General features: G+C 35.9%; 1 protein-coding gene across 4 annotated transcripts in view; it reads left to right on the top strand.

Annotated features, from left to right (window-relative positions):
• The window catches only part of LOC149539340 (GDT1-like protein 1, chloroplastic), a 203,345-nt gene that overhangs the window by 183,395 nt on the left and 4,583 nt on the right, over positions 1–15,367 (top strand). For 2 of the 4 annotated variants that reach the window (XR_016356225.1, XM_089800650.1), the window contains exon 12: positions 7,825–8,157. The exons of the other annotated variants lie outside the window; for them this stretch is intronic. Coding sequence is in view for 1 of the 2 variants with exons in the window: in XM_089800650.1 (XP_089656776.1) it covers positions 7,825–7,842 (18 nt within the window). In the remaining variant the exon portion in view is untranslated. Of the gene's footprint in view, positions 1–7,824; positions 8,158–15,367 lie in introns of those variants that run through there. 4 annotated transcript variants of the gene reach the window in all.

Here is a 15,367-nt window from a genome sequence, read left to right as displayed (position 1 = left end):
GTCAATCACAACATCCATATTCCCTATTAGCGAGTCCACCACATCTCTTAAAGATTTAGATGCTAGTTAGTATGAAAAAATGGGATCTCTTGGATTGTAGATGATTCAAGGTAGACTGCACATCACTTTAATTGATTTAAGAAAGCATCAAGGCTTAATATATATTATTATAGAATGAAGAATATGTAGATCTACGGTCAGATTTGAGAAAATAAAATATAGGTTACAACATGTGCATCATACAAGAGCCCCCACAATAACTTATTTTGTTCTGCTTGGTTAAAGAACACTGAGACTGCCAATTCATGATGATTGTTTTGCTATGGTTTCTCATGTGTCATAAGGAAACTACAAATGACAATTTCAGGAATCATGGTTATGGAGGCCAACCTAAATTAAAGTATGCTAGAGTGAGGAAGAAATGCCATCATCTATTATATGAGTGGAGCTCAGCAAAGCTTGTTTGAATGTCATTTAATCTAATGAGATAAGATAAGATCAGATAAGATAATGATATTAATGTCCAACAAAAGACCAAAAAGAGGTCTATGGAACTGAAAGATTACAACAAAGCAGGGCTGAAGCCAGCAGGAGCACACAAAGGTGTTCGAAGAAAAGCAACAACAACAAACAAATACAAGCAACAGAAAGCACTAGGAGTCTTTCTTGGGTGAGAAGAAATCAGTCATAGAGTGATACACGTGTCGATGCGTAGAGGTACTACACTGTCTCCGACCTGTCCCAGAAGAGTGTCACTGGTGCCTATAAGCAGAATGGGATGTGACGCATCTAGAAAGATCACTAGGCCGAATAGAGCTAGAGGGCCTTTTCACACCACGCAAAGGTGTAAAAAAGGTAGTAACGAGCTGAGTAGATGAGTGCCGGTGTGGAAGTAGAGTCTGAATCATGTTATCCCAGAGCATAGTGGCCTCACGCAGATACAGTGCAAGGCATCTCTGATCATAATAGCTGAAGAAATCATAGAGAGAGAAGCACTCTCTGAACAAACAAAAGAACCTCCCTCTGATCTCATAATAAATAGGGCATCGAAAAAGAAAGTGAGCCTCTTCCTCCACCTCCCCTAAAGAACAGAACAAACAAGTCCGCTCCTCCCTATCAATATGATGATCCAACTGAGCCCGAAGATGGTGGGAACCAACTCTGAAAGAACCTAAAGAGATCCGTAGGGCATGAGACCAGCATCGTGAAAGATAGCTAGGTCGGGCAATAATCCCATCTGAGATCTCCAAAAAGAAAACGACATCCGTGGGCGTAATCCACCAGGAGGGTTAACCCAGGTAGCAGTAATGTAACATCTATAAATATTAAGACGAACATGCTCATTCAACTCCTGCCGAGAAGGGAGAAGATGAGCAGGGGCATCCAAAGAAAATTGAAAAGGGGGGAGACGATCAATATCAATCCCAATCGAACTTAGCAAAGAAGAGACTTGTGCGTACCAACACCGCGCACGAGCACCAAACTCAACAGCCGCCATGGAAACCGAAGAGCAATAAGCTAAATAGGAGTAACGATCACGGTCTCCAACCATATCAGCAAACCCACGAAGGCGATGAAGAAACCAAACTAAGTCAAAAATGGCCGCAAGTCTTAAAGGATGAGCCCTGAACTCAGCAAGAATGATACCATGAGGAGTAGATCTATGACATCTGATAATGCGCCGCAAGAACAAAGTTTGGACCCGCTCAATCGAGGCCCATTCTATGATTAGCATTTCTACGGAATAGAATTGATCTCACTGGTTTCCTTAAGTCATGTCCAACACCATTTCGATTCCTATTATTAAATTAAATGTGGGAGACGGGACTAAATTCTGGTCAAATTGGTTTGGAAGCAATTGGCAAAATGTTAATAAATCAATGCCACCATTTAACACAAACTTGATACAATATCTTCAATTTGGTCATGTAACTGTTTTCTTTAGGGCTTGTAAAACCATCCAGGTTTAAATGTCTGGTGATACACAAGACAACTCCAATTGTTATTTCCTTTGTTATGGTGAACTATAGAGGATAGCAATGTATATGGTCTTAATAGTTCAATAAATTCACCCCTTACTGGGCTCCATCAGTAAAATGTTTCTTTAAAATTAACTTGGTGCTTCACACAGTAATCCAAGGTAAGAAGATTCTCTTAGTTATCAGACAACACAAGATAGAAAACTTGTTGGGATTCAAACAAGGCCTCCTATTTCTTGATCTTGCTCACAAGGTCTGGAATTTAACATGCTGGGGGTTATCAATAAAATTAACTTGAAAGGCCAATTTCAATATTTCCAAGCTATCTTGAGAGGTGCAATTATAGATATTATACTTTCAATAGTGATCATCAATAGCCACATTTAAATTCAGTTCATGAGTTAATAATCATTTGTCTAGCAAGATGGTAAATATTGCAATAGTTTAGCACACAAAACACCCCACAATCAATTGTTGGGGTGAGCATGAGTCAACATGATCATGTATAGGTTCTACGTTGCAAAAAAATTATACTGTTTATTCAGAATAATAATACCTTATTGTCATTATAAACTCTTATGGCGACTAGGTTTAAAGAACACCATCTAAACTTTGACTGCTTAGGTAGTGGATTGGAGCCCTCTTAACCTTTTGCGTCCCATTTTGTTTTCCCATGCTTTCCCCTGTTTCTCCATAGTGATAGTCACAATGATAGTCAACTTTGAATTTTAATGTTGGATCTCCCCCGCCCAATCCATCAAAAAGAAGCATGGGCCTACAAATTTTGCTTGCACATTTCCACCTAAATATCTATTTTCTCTTCTATCCTAGATTTTGCAATCCACATGGAGTAGAAATACAAATAAAATTGGCAAATTTTTTATGTAAGGATGGTGTTGTTCATATTCGTAAGGTGTGCAAGAGAAAGTCATGAAGGCATTCTTGTAAGTGGGGATTTGTGCAGAATTGTGAAGTTCTTGTCCAACCAATAGGATTTAATGCATCATTTCAAGATGGGGTACTTGACAATTTCACAACCAAGGTTGATGATTCTAAGACTACTTATTGGCAATATGCAATATCCTAAACAAGATATTTTCTCCAAATTTCTCAAGATTATCAAAAAAATTTAAACAATAGATTTGCCTGCAAATGTTTTTCAATTTATCCAACAGAATACAAATACCCAGTTGAAACAAAGTTTCAGAAATAATATTGCATTTAATTCTTCAGTTGAACAATAACCAAAATCGAATCATAGTTATAGAAAATCACAAGAAGATTGGATATCAAGAATTTGAACATGAAACACCTGCACGATGTCTCCAACCAACAATGGGTTTCCATCCACTCTCTCCAAGCTTAAGGGTTTTTGTCCTCAAACTGGCTGAGGCTTCCAAGTTCTCAAAGAGAAGAAAATCAAAACTTAATCCAAGCATATGAGAATGAGCCTTGCTTATTCTTTTCAAGCACAAACCTGTGACTCTTTATTTCCCTTCTACTTGACTCTTAACATTCCTTTCTCTGTCTCTTTATTTTCACCTTTAAAATATGATTTCTCACTTAAGTGAATAAAGTGTTCTTTTAATAATAAAGTGACATAATAATATGTACTTTAATTTAAGTCACTTTATTAATAAATCACTTAATCTTTAAGCATTAAAATTACCAATCAATCAAACTTGGATGATCATGTGTAATAGCTCATTGGAAATGTCTTACTAAGATGCTCCTAGTCTAGCACTGAATGCCAAGGATATTGAGCCCTGCTGACTTACTATAAATAATAAGTATCTAGAAGCCCTACCAAAGGACTCTAATTGGCCTAAATTTGGAATTGCCTAGGCCAAATCTGGCTCTAATCTCTACAAAGTCCTAGTTAGCCCATGAGACTGAGGCAAATAGGGCTGACACATCACGAATCCCAAAGATTGCTTGCCCTTGAGGAATCTACACCAACATGCTGACCAAATGTTTGGAACCTATATCCTCTTCAAGAATGATACTCTACTAATAGGATACCAAATGCTTGGATCCCATATTTCCTCAAGGATGCTTTTCCCATTTGCTACTCTACATTGCTATTAACATTTTCATTCCAAAAGTTGTAAAGCAACTCATCACGAACAAATGCACCAATCAACTAAATGTTAGGATCCCAAAAAAAGCCCACATGTATAATGAATCAAGTCAACTTGCCATGTGTTATCATGTATAAGGACACCCTCAGTCCAACTGTTAACCTCACTACAACTGTAACCACGTACGCCTATAATGTCAAGTAGTGGTGGGAGCTCAACATCATGCCAACCTTATAAGAAACAGACAAAAAAATCTCTCCAGACAACTCCCAGACACACAACTGCCCATGGGAATGATCCACCTGGATCCCAAGTGAAGACTTGTGTAATATCCTTATTTTGCCCACCAACTACGATAATACCCACACCAATTAAATTGATAATTCTTGCCCAACAGTCACAATCACAACATCTCCATACTAGAAATGGTGGGGTAATCCAATCGTAGGTGTCGTAGGAGTGAGCATCTCAAGAGAAAGCAACATGGACAACTCACCCAACTTGCCTTCCCCAACTACGCAAGGATAAACATCATGCCAACTATCCAACCCCCGAGCACAAGAATAATTCATCAAAATCAAAACATGTCCAAGAAAGCCAAGGATGAACTATTATCCTGTCATTGCATTGAACATATTGCAATACTCAACTGTGAACCCTGACTATAATCCTGATGTAACCAAGGAATCCCTAACATTGAATAGAAGCATGCAACAAAGATCCTCAGACTCCTACTCAACTCTGATCTCATGTTCCACAATTGGTGAAGCTAATTAATGGAACCCACTCAAATACAATGCTAACCTTATCATCACTCAAGCCCCTAAGCAAACTGCTTTCACATTCATCGACTACGAGGAGATACAAATCATTGAAGGTATTTGCTACCCCACAACTATTTCCCACCTCTTCTAGATTCCCACGGATGTGCCGACTCTGCAAGTAGTACAACTTGCAACTATTGACACCATAATCACCCTATAATCATGTATTTGTATGAAATCTTTGTGATCTAGAAGTAACCAACCCTCCCGGGTACATATCAGTACAATGGAAACTGCTTGGTGTCCCTACAAGTAATCTCCCACAATCACTTGAGTTGAATATTTGCAACCTCTAGTCCCATCTTCTAAAGGTAGCGACATTCCATTCTATAATGGATGATACAATCCCTAAGCCAAACCACATTTGCGCCTCATCAAATTCTCCATGTGTCCAAAAGAAAGATGATGAGCACTCCTCAATATAAAGTCTTGATAAGGACACCATCCTCAGTCAATGACTCTTCACTAAGCACAATTTGCCTACCAAATGTAGATGAATCATTCTCATCTTGATCAACCCTCATGCTACCATCACCGACAACCTCCTCAAGTATTTAATCTGAACATTGATCTAAAATAGAGCATGACAAATTTAATTCCTGATTAAGCTCAACAATCTGATTTTCAGCAACCTAAATTGCCACTAAGGTATCCTCTAAGGTCTTTAGTATTCTTGAGCTCATTGGTACACGTGTCTTCTTCTTCCTCAATGCTTTTGAATAAATCTGTGCAACAGCAGGGAGATGATTATGATTTGGAAGAAGATGTAGATAATAATCTGATTTCATTGTTTTCAGCCCTTCTTGGATCACTAACAATTGCAAAAAATCCTCTCAGTCCTTTTTGTTTCCACTCCGACTGCTTCGTTTAAAGGTGTTTTCCAAACATTTCATTTATGTCATCAAAATGTGATTGAGCTGCAATGATTTTATCTTCAGTTACTTTCATTTGACTCTCCAAATTAGGTGAACTATTAAGTGCAGGATAGAAATCAGATACATCAAAAGTAGGAGAGTGTATTTCATCACACATATTAATGTCATTAATGTCATCTTCATCAATCCGATGATTGAAGCTTTGTCCGTCCGTGTATAGGAAACCCAGACAACACTATTGTCAAAAAACAAATCCATCACAAGAACTCATACTACATGTAGTGACCATTAAACCTGTCTTAAATAGCACAAACACTCGTGTAAGATGTGGAGTCGTCATCATAGGCAATTTAAACAATTCTTCATGTGGCCTATCAACATGCCCATCAAGTGCAATGGCATAGGCAGCCTTGTGGGATACCTCCACCTCCAAGCTGCCTATCGATAGACCTGTGCAATTATTAACATCTTTCTCAAGATCATATAGACTGCAATTTGTCGATTGTTCTTTTTCCAGACAACGGATAACCTATGTAGGAAATTTCTCTTCACTTGTTGCCTCCTTTTCAGTCCTTTCACCTGTAGGCTGATTATTGATTGTTGAAAACCTCTCATACAGTATTGTTCCCTTGCCACAATGTTCTTGTTTTGTAGCCTTGGATGATAGTCCATGTAATCAATAAGGATAAGTCATTTTTAACATGCGTAGGAAGATTATCATAATCATCTAGCATGTTGAGTATTTCATCCCTTTTATCTTGCTGTAAATTTGGGGTTAACTATCGTTGAGCTTGACCAAGATCCTTCATAGTCTTTTCTGAACTCGGCGTTTTTTCCATGACACCACTTTTCCCTTTCAGATATTTTGTCAAATATATTGCTTGCTTCTAAAGTTTTAAATGTTTATTTTTTTTATTGCACCTTTCAAGAAAGATGACACAATTGTAAGAAGACACGCTGTTTTGATACAATCTCAATGTGCATGGTGCGCAGATTTGTAAATATTTGTTTGTCACTTACTACAAAAAATTCTTATACTGTTTCTGAGTTTATTCTTTAGCTGAGTCTATGAATAAATCTTCCTCGTCCTAACTCCCGAATTAAATCACATAATCACAACACTGTCAGTTTGACAAACACTTGGTTGTCAAAAAAAATAGAGCTTCTTCATAGAATATGCCGGGACATTAAGTCGAAACAGTTTGCATGCATTTTGCAAATTACAGGTAATTGTCTATTTTTTTGTTGGTATTAAACTGGTGGTTTGTTTCTCAGAATTGAAAGACTTAATAGAAACAAGTGTTATACATGTACAACTTTGCATTTATTTTAAAATACTTCTGAAGGTAATTTTGCATACAAATCAATGATTAATTAACGGGAAAAGGGATAGAGATAAATACTCAAAGATTCTTCAATGGAACTAATTCAGTTGCATTATTGTTTTCAGAATAATCAAAATTATCAGATCTCTAACTTGTAGCTACAAAAGGACTTCTTGGCAGAAAACCCACACATTCAGTAATGAAAGACATTAGCAAATACACTCACCCGACCTGTCATTCCTTCTACAGGCATATCCTATCTCTGAAGATTAACAAAAATATATTCTTGATATTTAAGCTGCCAAGCCAAGATGAACCATTTATAACCAGAAAGTAGTAACTGAAATTTCTTTGTTTAACAACCAATTTGCGACAGGGAGAAAAGACGCGCCTATAGCTAGGTTCTCAACCCAAACTCACAACATCAATGATCTGAAACAATCCCCACTCCCAACGATTATTTTACTGCCCTACATTGTTTTGAAATATCACTCCAACGTCAAAATGTGTTTCAATGGCTTCTTCAGATTGATGAAGTTTCAATCATCAGATCATCCCTGTATTCAACACAGCTGCTATTACTCTTTTCCCAAAAAAGAAAGAATATTTGGTTTCGACATCACCTCAGATGACATTGATATATTGGTAATTTGATTACGGACTTATTTCAGTCGAAAGACAACTCATAAAATTAATCATGAAAAACACCACAGCATTCTGAACTCTTTACATGGCAGCAGGTCTGGTGTTTAACGTAGAGCAAGGAATTTCAACGCCCAAGAGATACCAATGGTCGTCTAAGGAACGAACGGATTCAAAACCCCATCAGGAAACCATAGATTTAGATTTAACTTGTAATTTCTACGTGTGGGCTTGTTCTAGTTTCTGACGGCAACATATAAGCGATTAATACCAAGAAATAGATCAGACTGAGCAATTTGAACTAACTTGTATTTCCACAGTATAGTGTTTTGCCGATAGAAGTCAAATGCTTTTTACGCCATCTTTATATTTTCGGCCAGAAACAAATAATCACGACAAATTATATCAAATCCTAAATCATTTGTTTTAAACATTAGGCACAATATTATTATTGGTGGAAATGTATAATAGCATTACTAGCAGTTGCATACTTTTGGGCGTGGTTGATAATTAAATAATTCTTTATAATATAATCTTATGTGAACAAATTAGATTATTAGTAATTCTCAATTTAAATAACATAATATTTAGTAAAATATTTTAAATAGATTAATAAATATTATTTATTAAAATTCAATTTATCAAATATTACAAAAATTATTTTAAAAAATTCTATCAGAAAATTGTCTCTAACAAATAATCTATTGATTAAATAAATTATAGAAACTAAAAAAACAATATTAAAAAAAAAAAAACTAAAGTAATATAAAAAATAAATTAAAATAATTTAAAAACTAAAACCTAGATCAATTTTAGAAATAAAAAATTAAATAAATAGAGATCACAACATTAATGTGGAGATCACAAGTAATGTAAATAAATAGGAAAATAAAAAACAATAGTTAAATATGGAGATTTAAAATATAATCTTACGTGAAAAAATTAGAGTATTAAAATTTTCAATTTAAATAACATAGTATTTACTAAATCTTTTAAATAGATTAATAAATATTATTTATTTAAATTCAATTTATCAAATACTAGTGTAGATATCTTAAATAAATCTATCTAAAGAAATGTCAGTAGATATCCATTACAAAATAATTATAATTTAATTTGCTACATCTAAAATTATTTATATTTTCTTTATCTCAATTTATTTAGTTTTTTACTGACTTGAGCTTTTTATTTTAATTTCTTAAAAGTGGATGATTTATATCTCCAATTGTTTTTAAAAGTGTGTATATATATATATATATATCAGTAAACGGCCAAGGCTTGGATCATATTATTAAAATAAAATTAAAGGTACAAAGCATTACTCCGTTCAAATGGGCACTGGTAGGAAAGAACGAAGAAGAAAACCTCTAGTTTTGCTTGGAACTTATGTCCTATATTATTACATTTCCATAGGGGCATACCTCGGATCTCATAAAATTATACATGGGCATTCCCATGGAAAATTAGTCTAAGTAAAGACTCCTTCCGTCTAAAAAGCAAAGAGTCCAACATCGAATACCTGTCTAGAGAATCTTTCTTCATTTAACATGGATCATTAGTAGAGTTAGGTAAACCAAATCAAGGAAAACCATAAATAATTTCATTATAATACCTTATTTTATTAGCAAGCAGTATAAATTACATAATCTCTTCAAAAACCATTAATCATATTAGTTAAGCATATTATCTGTTGCTATGACTAAGTTGGGGATAAAAGTTTCTTTTAAAAGTTATCTATAAACACCGAATCAAAACTAAGAAAAGTAGCCCCTAATCCCTAATTAGTCGAGGCTCGAGCATCAATTCCTTGCTATCCGAGCTTCACATTAGCCAAATTCATACCTTACATGTGGCTCTACATGTAAGCAATAACGATAAAGCCAGACCCTCAAATTGATCCAGATATTATCGAACTCAAAGTCCAATCACTAGGAATGATTATAGTCCATACTCATGAGATCTACCGACTAAGAAATTGAAAATATTATCATATGAACAAGGAATATCCTACTGCGAATCCCCTGTTCTGAGTAATTGGGTATAAAATTTTGGGAAACTCTGTATGAAACCCTTAAGAATACTAATCATAGATCCTATGATAAGAATTGTAGACCATAAAGAAATGGCCAAAAACTTACAATGATTAAGACTGCAAATATAAATTATACATCCAACTGATAATATACGTTAAACTACACCATAGTTTAAAATCTTCAGAACATGCCTGAAAATTCTTCATTCCTTATTAAGAAATTTGTGAATACATCCCATCTACTGGAGTGTAACTGATGCAAAAACATGAAATCTTCTACAATTATAATACAAACTAGCCATCCTTGAGTCAAAAAAGGGAAAATATTACGGATTCCTAGATTCTTGGAATAAATAGAAAGAGTGAAATGGGGCACTCTGAATTAGTTTTGAGACATGCTAATCAAGGATACCGTTTATTCTACTAAACAACAAATTACTTTAATTGACCATTTATTGAAAAAAGAAAGAAGCGAGTCTCTTGATGTCCACATCTCATAACGGTTTTAAAGCTCCATTGACAGAAAAAACTTAAATTTTAGGTAATGCTTTATCCAAATACTACAATTCTTAAAGAATTACATTAATCTAGCTTATTATGTTAAATACATGCATGACTGAGTTAATTGGTCCCTTAAATACACCAAACAAATTAGAAATATGTTTATATTATCAGTCAAGAGGTCGTGAAAAAACCATATCAAAGATTCACATCACACCACTATGCTATACTATATTAAGAACTGGAGACATACCTATAGACCTATTGCATATTGACCTATTTATTTAGATACATTATAGCTATATCTCGTTACTAGGTACAAAAAATTGTAAGCAAGAACTGTTATTTCCAAGAGACCGTTATCACCTCTGGAATTGAATGTGGATTGCCCATGGCAATGTTGGGAGGGAGTTCATAGTTAACTTTGGCTCTGCTTGTCTTTTCCGCGTAGAGAATGCTGAACTCCAAAGCATTGAGATTGTTGAAGACTACTCTTGGATGCACATAAGAATTAAACATGTTGATGTAATTGACAACCCACTCTAGATTACCATCTACCCTAATCCTTTGCCAGTGCAGGAGGAAGTTAATACTAGCTTCCATGCATGGCCATTCCCTATAAAAGGCTAGATTATCCCTAACTATTAGACATTGTCAACGGGGAGCAGTCTTTAAATCCTTTGCACCCAGGGGAAGGCCCATATATTTCTCTGGGAATGAGATTCTGAATTTGTTGTCAATGCTGAAGATGACCTTCTCTAACCCTCACTTCCAAACAGGATTGAAAATATCCAAACAGAGCCTAACAATTTCTTCCCTTTCAATCTTCGCCCTGACCATTACCCCAATGAAAGAACCAATTATGAAACTGTTGGTTCTCCAGGTTGCCCTATAATCAAATACATCTTCCCCTATCGACCTACTTACTGCAAAACGAGTCATATTGTTTGCAGCTCTTAGGAGACAATTCCACCTTTCCAGTTTTACCTTCCCGAGAAAGGCCATAGTCCTGTTCTCTATCACATGATAGACATACACAGTGGACTCCATCGTTGCAACAGGAAAAAACACCATGGGAGAAAAAGCCTAATCACTGTAATCCAGGGAACCCGTCCAATACTTCAATTTCATTTACCAATTGAAATCCATCATCATCTGACCAATCCTGTGTGACCCTTAAACGAAAATAAATGCATTGATTTGGCAATGATCTCAGGTACTCATATTTAACTATGAATGTCTGATCACATGCTTCGAAGCCTTTACTTATTATACTAGGTGGCATATTCTGAACTCCTTCATGCCATATCTAATTATGATATCTTTCTAAATCCCAAATTGATAATAATAGCGAATATCATGATCTAAGCTGGAAGACAACTAGAAGTCATGAACCAGCAAGACCAATGTAGAAGTTGGCGAGAGATTTGAAAAAACAAATTGAAAGGTAATATCCTATGCCTTACAAGATTAGATACAGCCTTATGCGATTCTAAATGAGTAATAGCCCTGCTCAAATACTTAAATCAAAGCGATAGTATCAGTGTTTTGAAAAGTAATCCCTAGGAGGATTCTAATTTATCAATGTTCAGAATTACTCCCCAGCAGCTCCGTTATTGCTCTAATCTAAATTTATTAATATGTTAAGAAAGATTAAGTTATCTTAGTTTATTTATAGGTATTTGTATTTAGCAAAAAAGCTACATAATAACATAAATTTATTTTATTTATTATTTATTAATAAAAAAATTTCCTTTGTTCTTTTCTTTTCTTTCTTTCCCTCTCTCTTTTTAAAAAAAAAAAGTTATTTTCATTAAATCTTAAAACAAATCTTAACTTATTGAAATGTTTAATTTGTTTAAGTTATCTTAATTTCTTTATATAAATTATATGTCTTTGGATCTATCTTAACAAGTTATGCATTATGGCTAGCCCTAAAAGGAACAATATTACCAAGAGGATAAGTTAATCTAAGTTGTACACCAAGATCGATTCTCCATTCACACCCTTGTTGCAAGCCCATCAGCTAGTGCATTGCCTTCTCGAAAAATGTGACTAATTTGGAATTCCTCGAAATTTTCCAATATTACTAGAACTTCTTGGAGTTTAGAACTCAAGACCCAATTAGGTGTCTTTTTCTGTCTAATAGCGTTAAGGACGACCTAAGAATCGCCTTTGATGAAAACTTTGGACAGGCCAAGTTTATGACAGAGTTGTAAGCCTCTTTCAAGAGCTTTAAATTCTGCCACGTTATTAGATGAAGGAGGAAGAGGGGAAGCTAGTGTTGCTATCTAGCGACCATCCTCATCATTAATGATGCATCTTGCGGCACCATCAAAGTTCAATTTATGCCATCGTGGAGGAGGAGGGGTCCATTTACAATTAGCCCTTGCCTCCTTATTACTAGTTGAATATACCAGAGGCGGATTGATGAGATTGGACCAATGTTTTTTCATGAGTCCATCCCAAAATGAGAAAGATCCTTCTTCATGAGAAGTTTTCCTGAGATTAGCATTTAATACTTCCACTATTGATGTTTCTAGTTTGAGCAAAAATTTGTCTAAATTCAGCTCCTTATCTTTAAAAATGCGACGATTTCTTTCCTTCCATAGTTCCCAAACTACTATGGATGGATCGATATTCCAAAGTTTTCTATAGACCCCATGGGCCAGATTCATAGGCCAAGAACAAAGAAGCCCCTTAAGGGAGTACTGAAGAGGTGTTGACCATTCAGGATGGGTCTTGAGCCATTCCCAGCAGTTAAGAGCGAAAGGGCAATTGAGGAATAGATGATCTACATCCTCACTGCTATGTTTACATAGGATGCACCAATTGGGGTCGACAATGCCAAATCTCAACAATCTATCAACGGTCAACACTCTATTTTGAAGTACTAGCCATAAGAAGAAGTCGGCCTTAGGAAGACAAGCAACATCCCAACACAACTTTAAAGGTATCTCCACTAAATTCCAATGCTGCGAGTGGATGATTGCCTTATACCCTAGTTTAACACTGTGGATGATTGCCTTATACCCTAGTTTAACACTATATGTTCCAACAATCTCAACAATCTATCAACGGTCAACACTCTATTTTGAAGTACTAGCCATAAGAAGAAGTCGGCCTTAGGAAGACAAGCAACATCCCAACACAACTTTAAAGGTATCTCCACTAAATTCCAATGCTGCGAGTGGATGATTGCCTTATACCCTAGTTTAACACTATATGTTCCAAATCTCAACAATCTATCAACGGTCAACACTCTATTTTGAAGTACTAGCCATAAGAAGAAGTCGGCCTTAGGAAGACAAGCAACATCCCAACACAACTTTAAAGGTATCTCCACTAAATTCCAATGCTGCGAGTGGATGATTGCCTTATACCCTAGTTTAACACTATATGTTCCATCTTTTGATCTAGCCCAAATAAGACAATCTGGCCTTTAAGATTGTTTAATGTTTCTATTAGAGATAATCTTTTCGTAAGCTATAGCTGAATCTGGATCAAGATCTGAGCCATCCAGAGAGCGCCACCTCCAACGCAGGACCCCATCCGAAACCTCCTTGATTTTATAGTCCTCTACCTTACTTCCCCACATAGATGTCAACCTAGATTTAAGATTATCAATGGTGGGGGAAGATTGAATTGGGGGCTGTCCGTCCCAAGAATCTTCCCAAAACAAGGCTTTATCACCTGCGGCCACATCCCAGGTTAGATATTTACTGATAATTTTCTGACATTTCGACATGAAATTCCAACATTCCGACCCTTTAGGAAAACTTTTCATTCTGAAAAGTGACTCAGGATCTGATGGATTCAGATATTTATAATATAAAATCTTAGCCCATTTATGATCATATTCTTGATATAATCTCCAAACAAGTTTAGCTCCCAGAGCCTCATTTTGCCACTGTGGCTTCTTAATCCCTAAACGCCCACATTCTTTTAGTTTGCATAAATTGTCCTATTTAATGAGCGCGAGTTTCTTAACATCTTCTTAATCCTTCCAAAGGAAATTCTTAAGTTTGGATTCAAATCGCTTAGACATCCAATTGGAGAGAGGTAGGTTGTAATGCCCCGCCCGGAGATCCTAGGAAACAAGGATGAAATACAAGCCAAGATTTTTTTTTTTTTTTTTTTTACAAGTATGAATGCACATGATAACATCATACAGGGATCACAACGATCGCAACGGAAGACTTCACCACCATACCAGCAACCAACGAATCTCCAAACGCCACTACCAAACTAACACACACAAACAAAGACAACAACGACAACACACATGATGAGGGCACAAGAAACAACCACTCATCAACAAAACACCAAGCTGGGGTAAAATGTAGAAACCTGAAATTTGGCTAAGCCTGAAATCCTGAAGCCCTGAAAATTGGCTAAGTTTGGATTTTTGAAGCCCTGAAATTTCCTAGAATCCATAACTTATCTCTGAGAGGTCTGAAACCTATACCAAACGATTTTTCGCATATATTAAAATATATCTTAAGTATAAGGACATCAACTTATACTTAAACGATATATTTTAAACCTCGAAGGACTACAACAGAAATCCAAAAACTGAATTTCAAAAAAAAACCTCCTGAATACAAAATGCAACATAGGCTTGAAGAATGCCCAAAAGGGTATCCATATCAACTATCAAAATGATCAGAATGCTACAAAAAGTGCCCACTATTGGCACACACAGGTTTTAACCAAAGGGCATGCAACACTTTTTACTAAGGGAGGGCGACACTTCTCCCGTAGTGCATGCAACACTTCTCAAGAAGGCGTGCGATACTGGAAAAGTATCACACGACATTTCTCATGAAGCCGTGCGACACTCTTCCAGTGTCGTACGATACTTCTCTAGTAATGTGTGCGATACTTTACAGTATCGTACGACATTCTTTCTATGGGCGTGCGATACTTTAACAGTGTCGCACAATGCTGAAGAAATGTCGCCCATAGAAAACAAAAACACTTCAAGAAACTCGAAAAAGGCCAAACACACAGAAAAAGCTCCACATCGAGGAGTACCAAATCCACATTCCGAGGCGAGAGCACTCGAACAATAATAGAGTAACTGAAAGAAACATCGCAATAACATA

This window comes from Cupressus sempervirens, chromosome 9, assembly GCF_028749045.1.
Source record: "Cupressus sempervirens isolate cs-2001-9-10 chromosome 9, ASM2874904v1, whole genome shotgun sequence".
NCBI classification, from domain to species: domain Eukaryota; kingdom Viridiplantae; phylum Streptophyta; class Pinopsida; order Cupressales; family Cupressaceae; genus Cupressus; species Cupressus sempervirens.
Note: the sequence above shows the minus strand (reverse complement) of the source record. Positions and strands in the feature narration are given on the sequence as shown.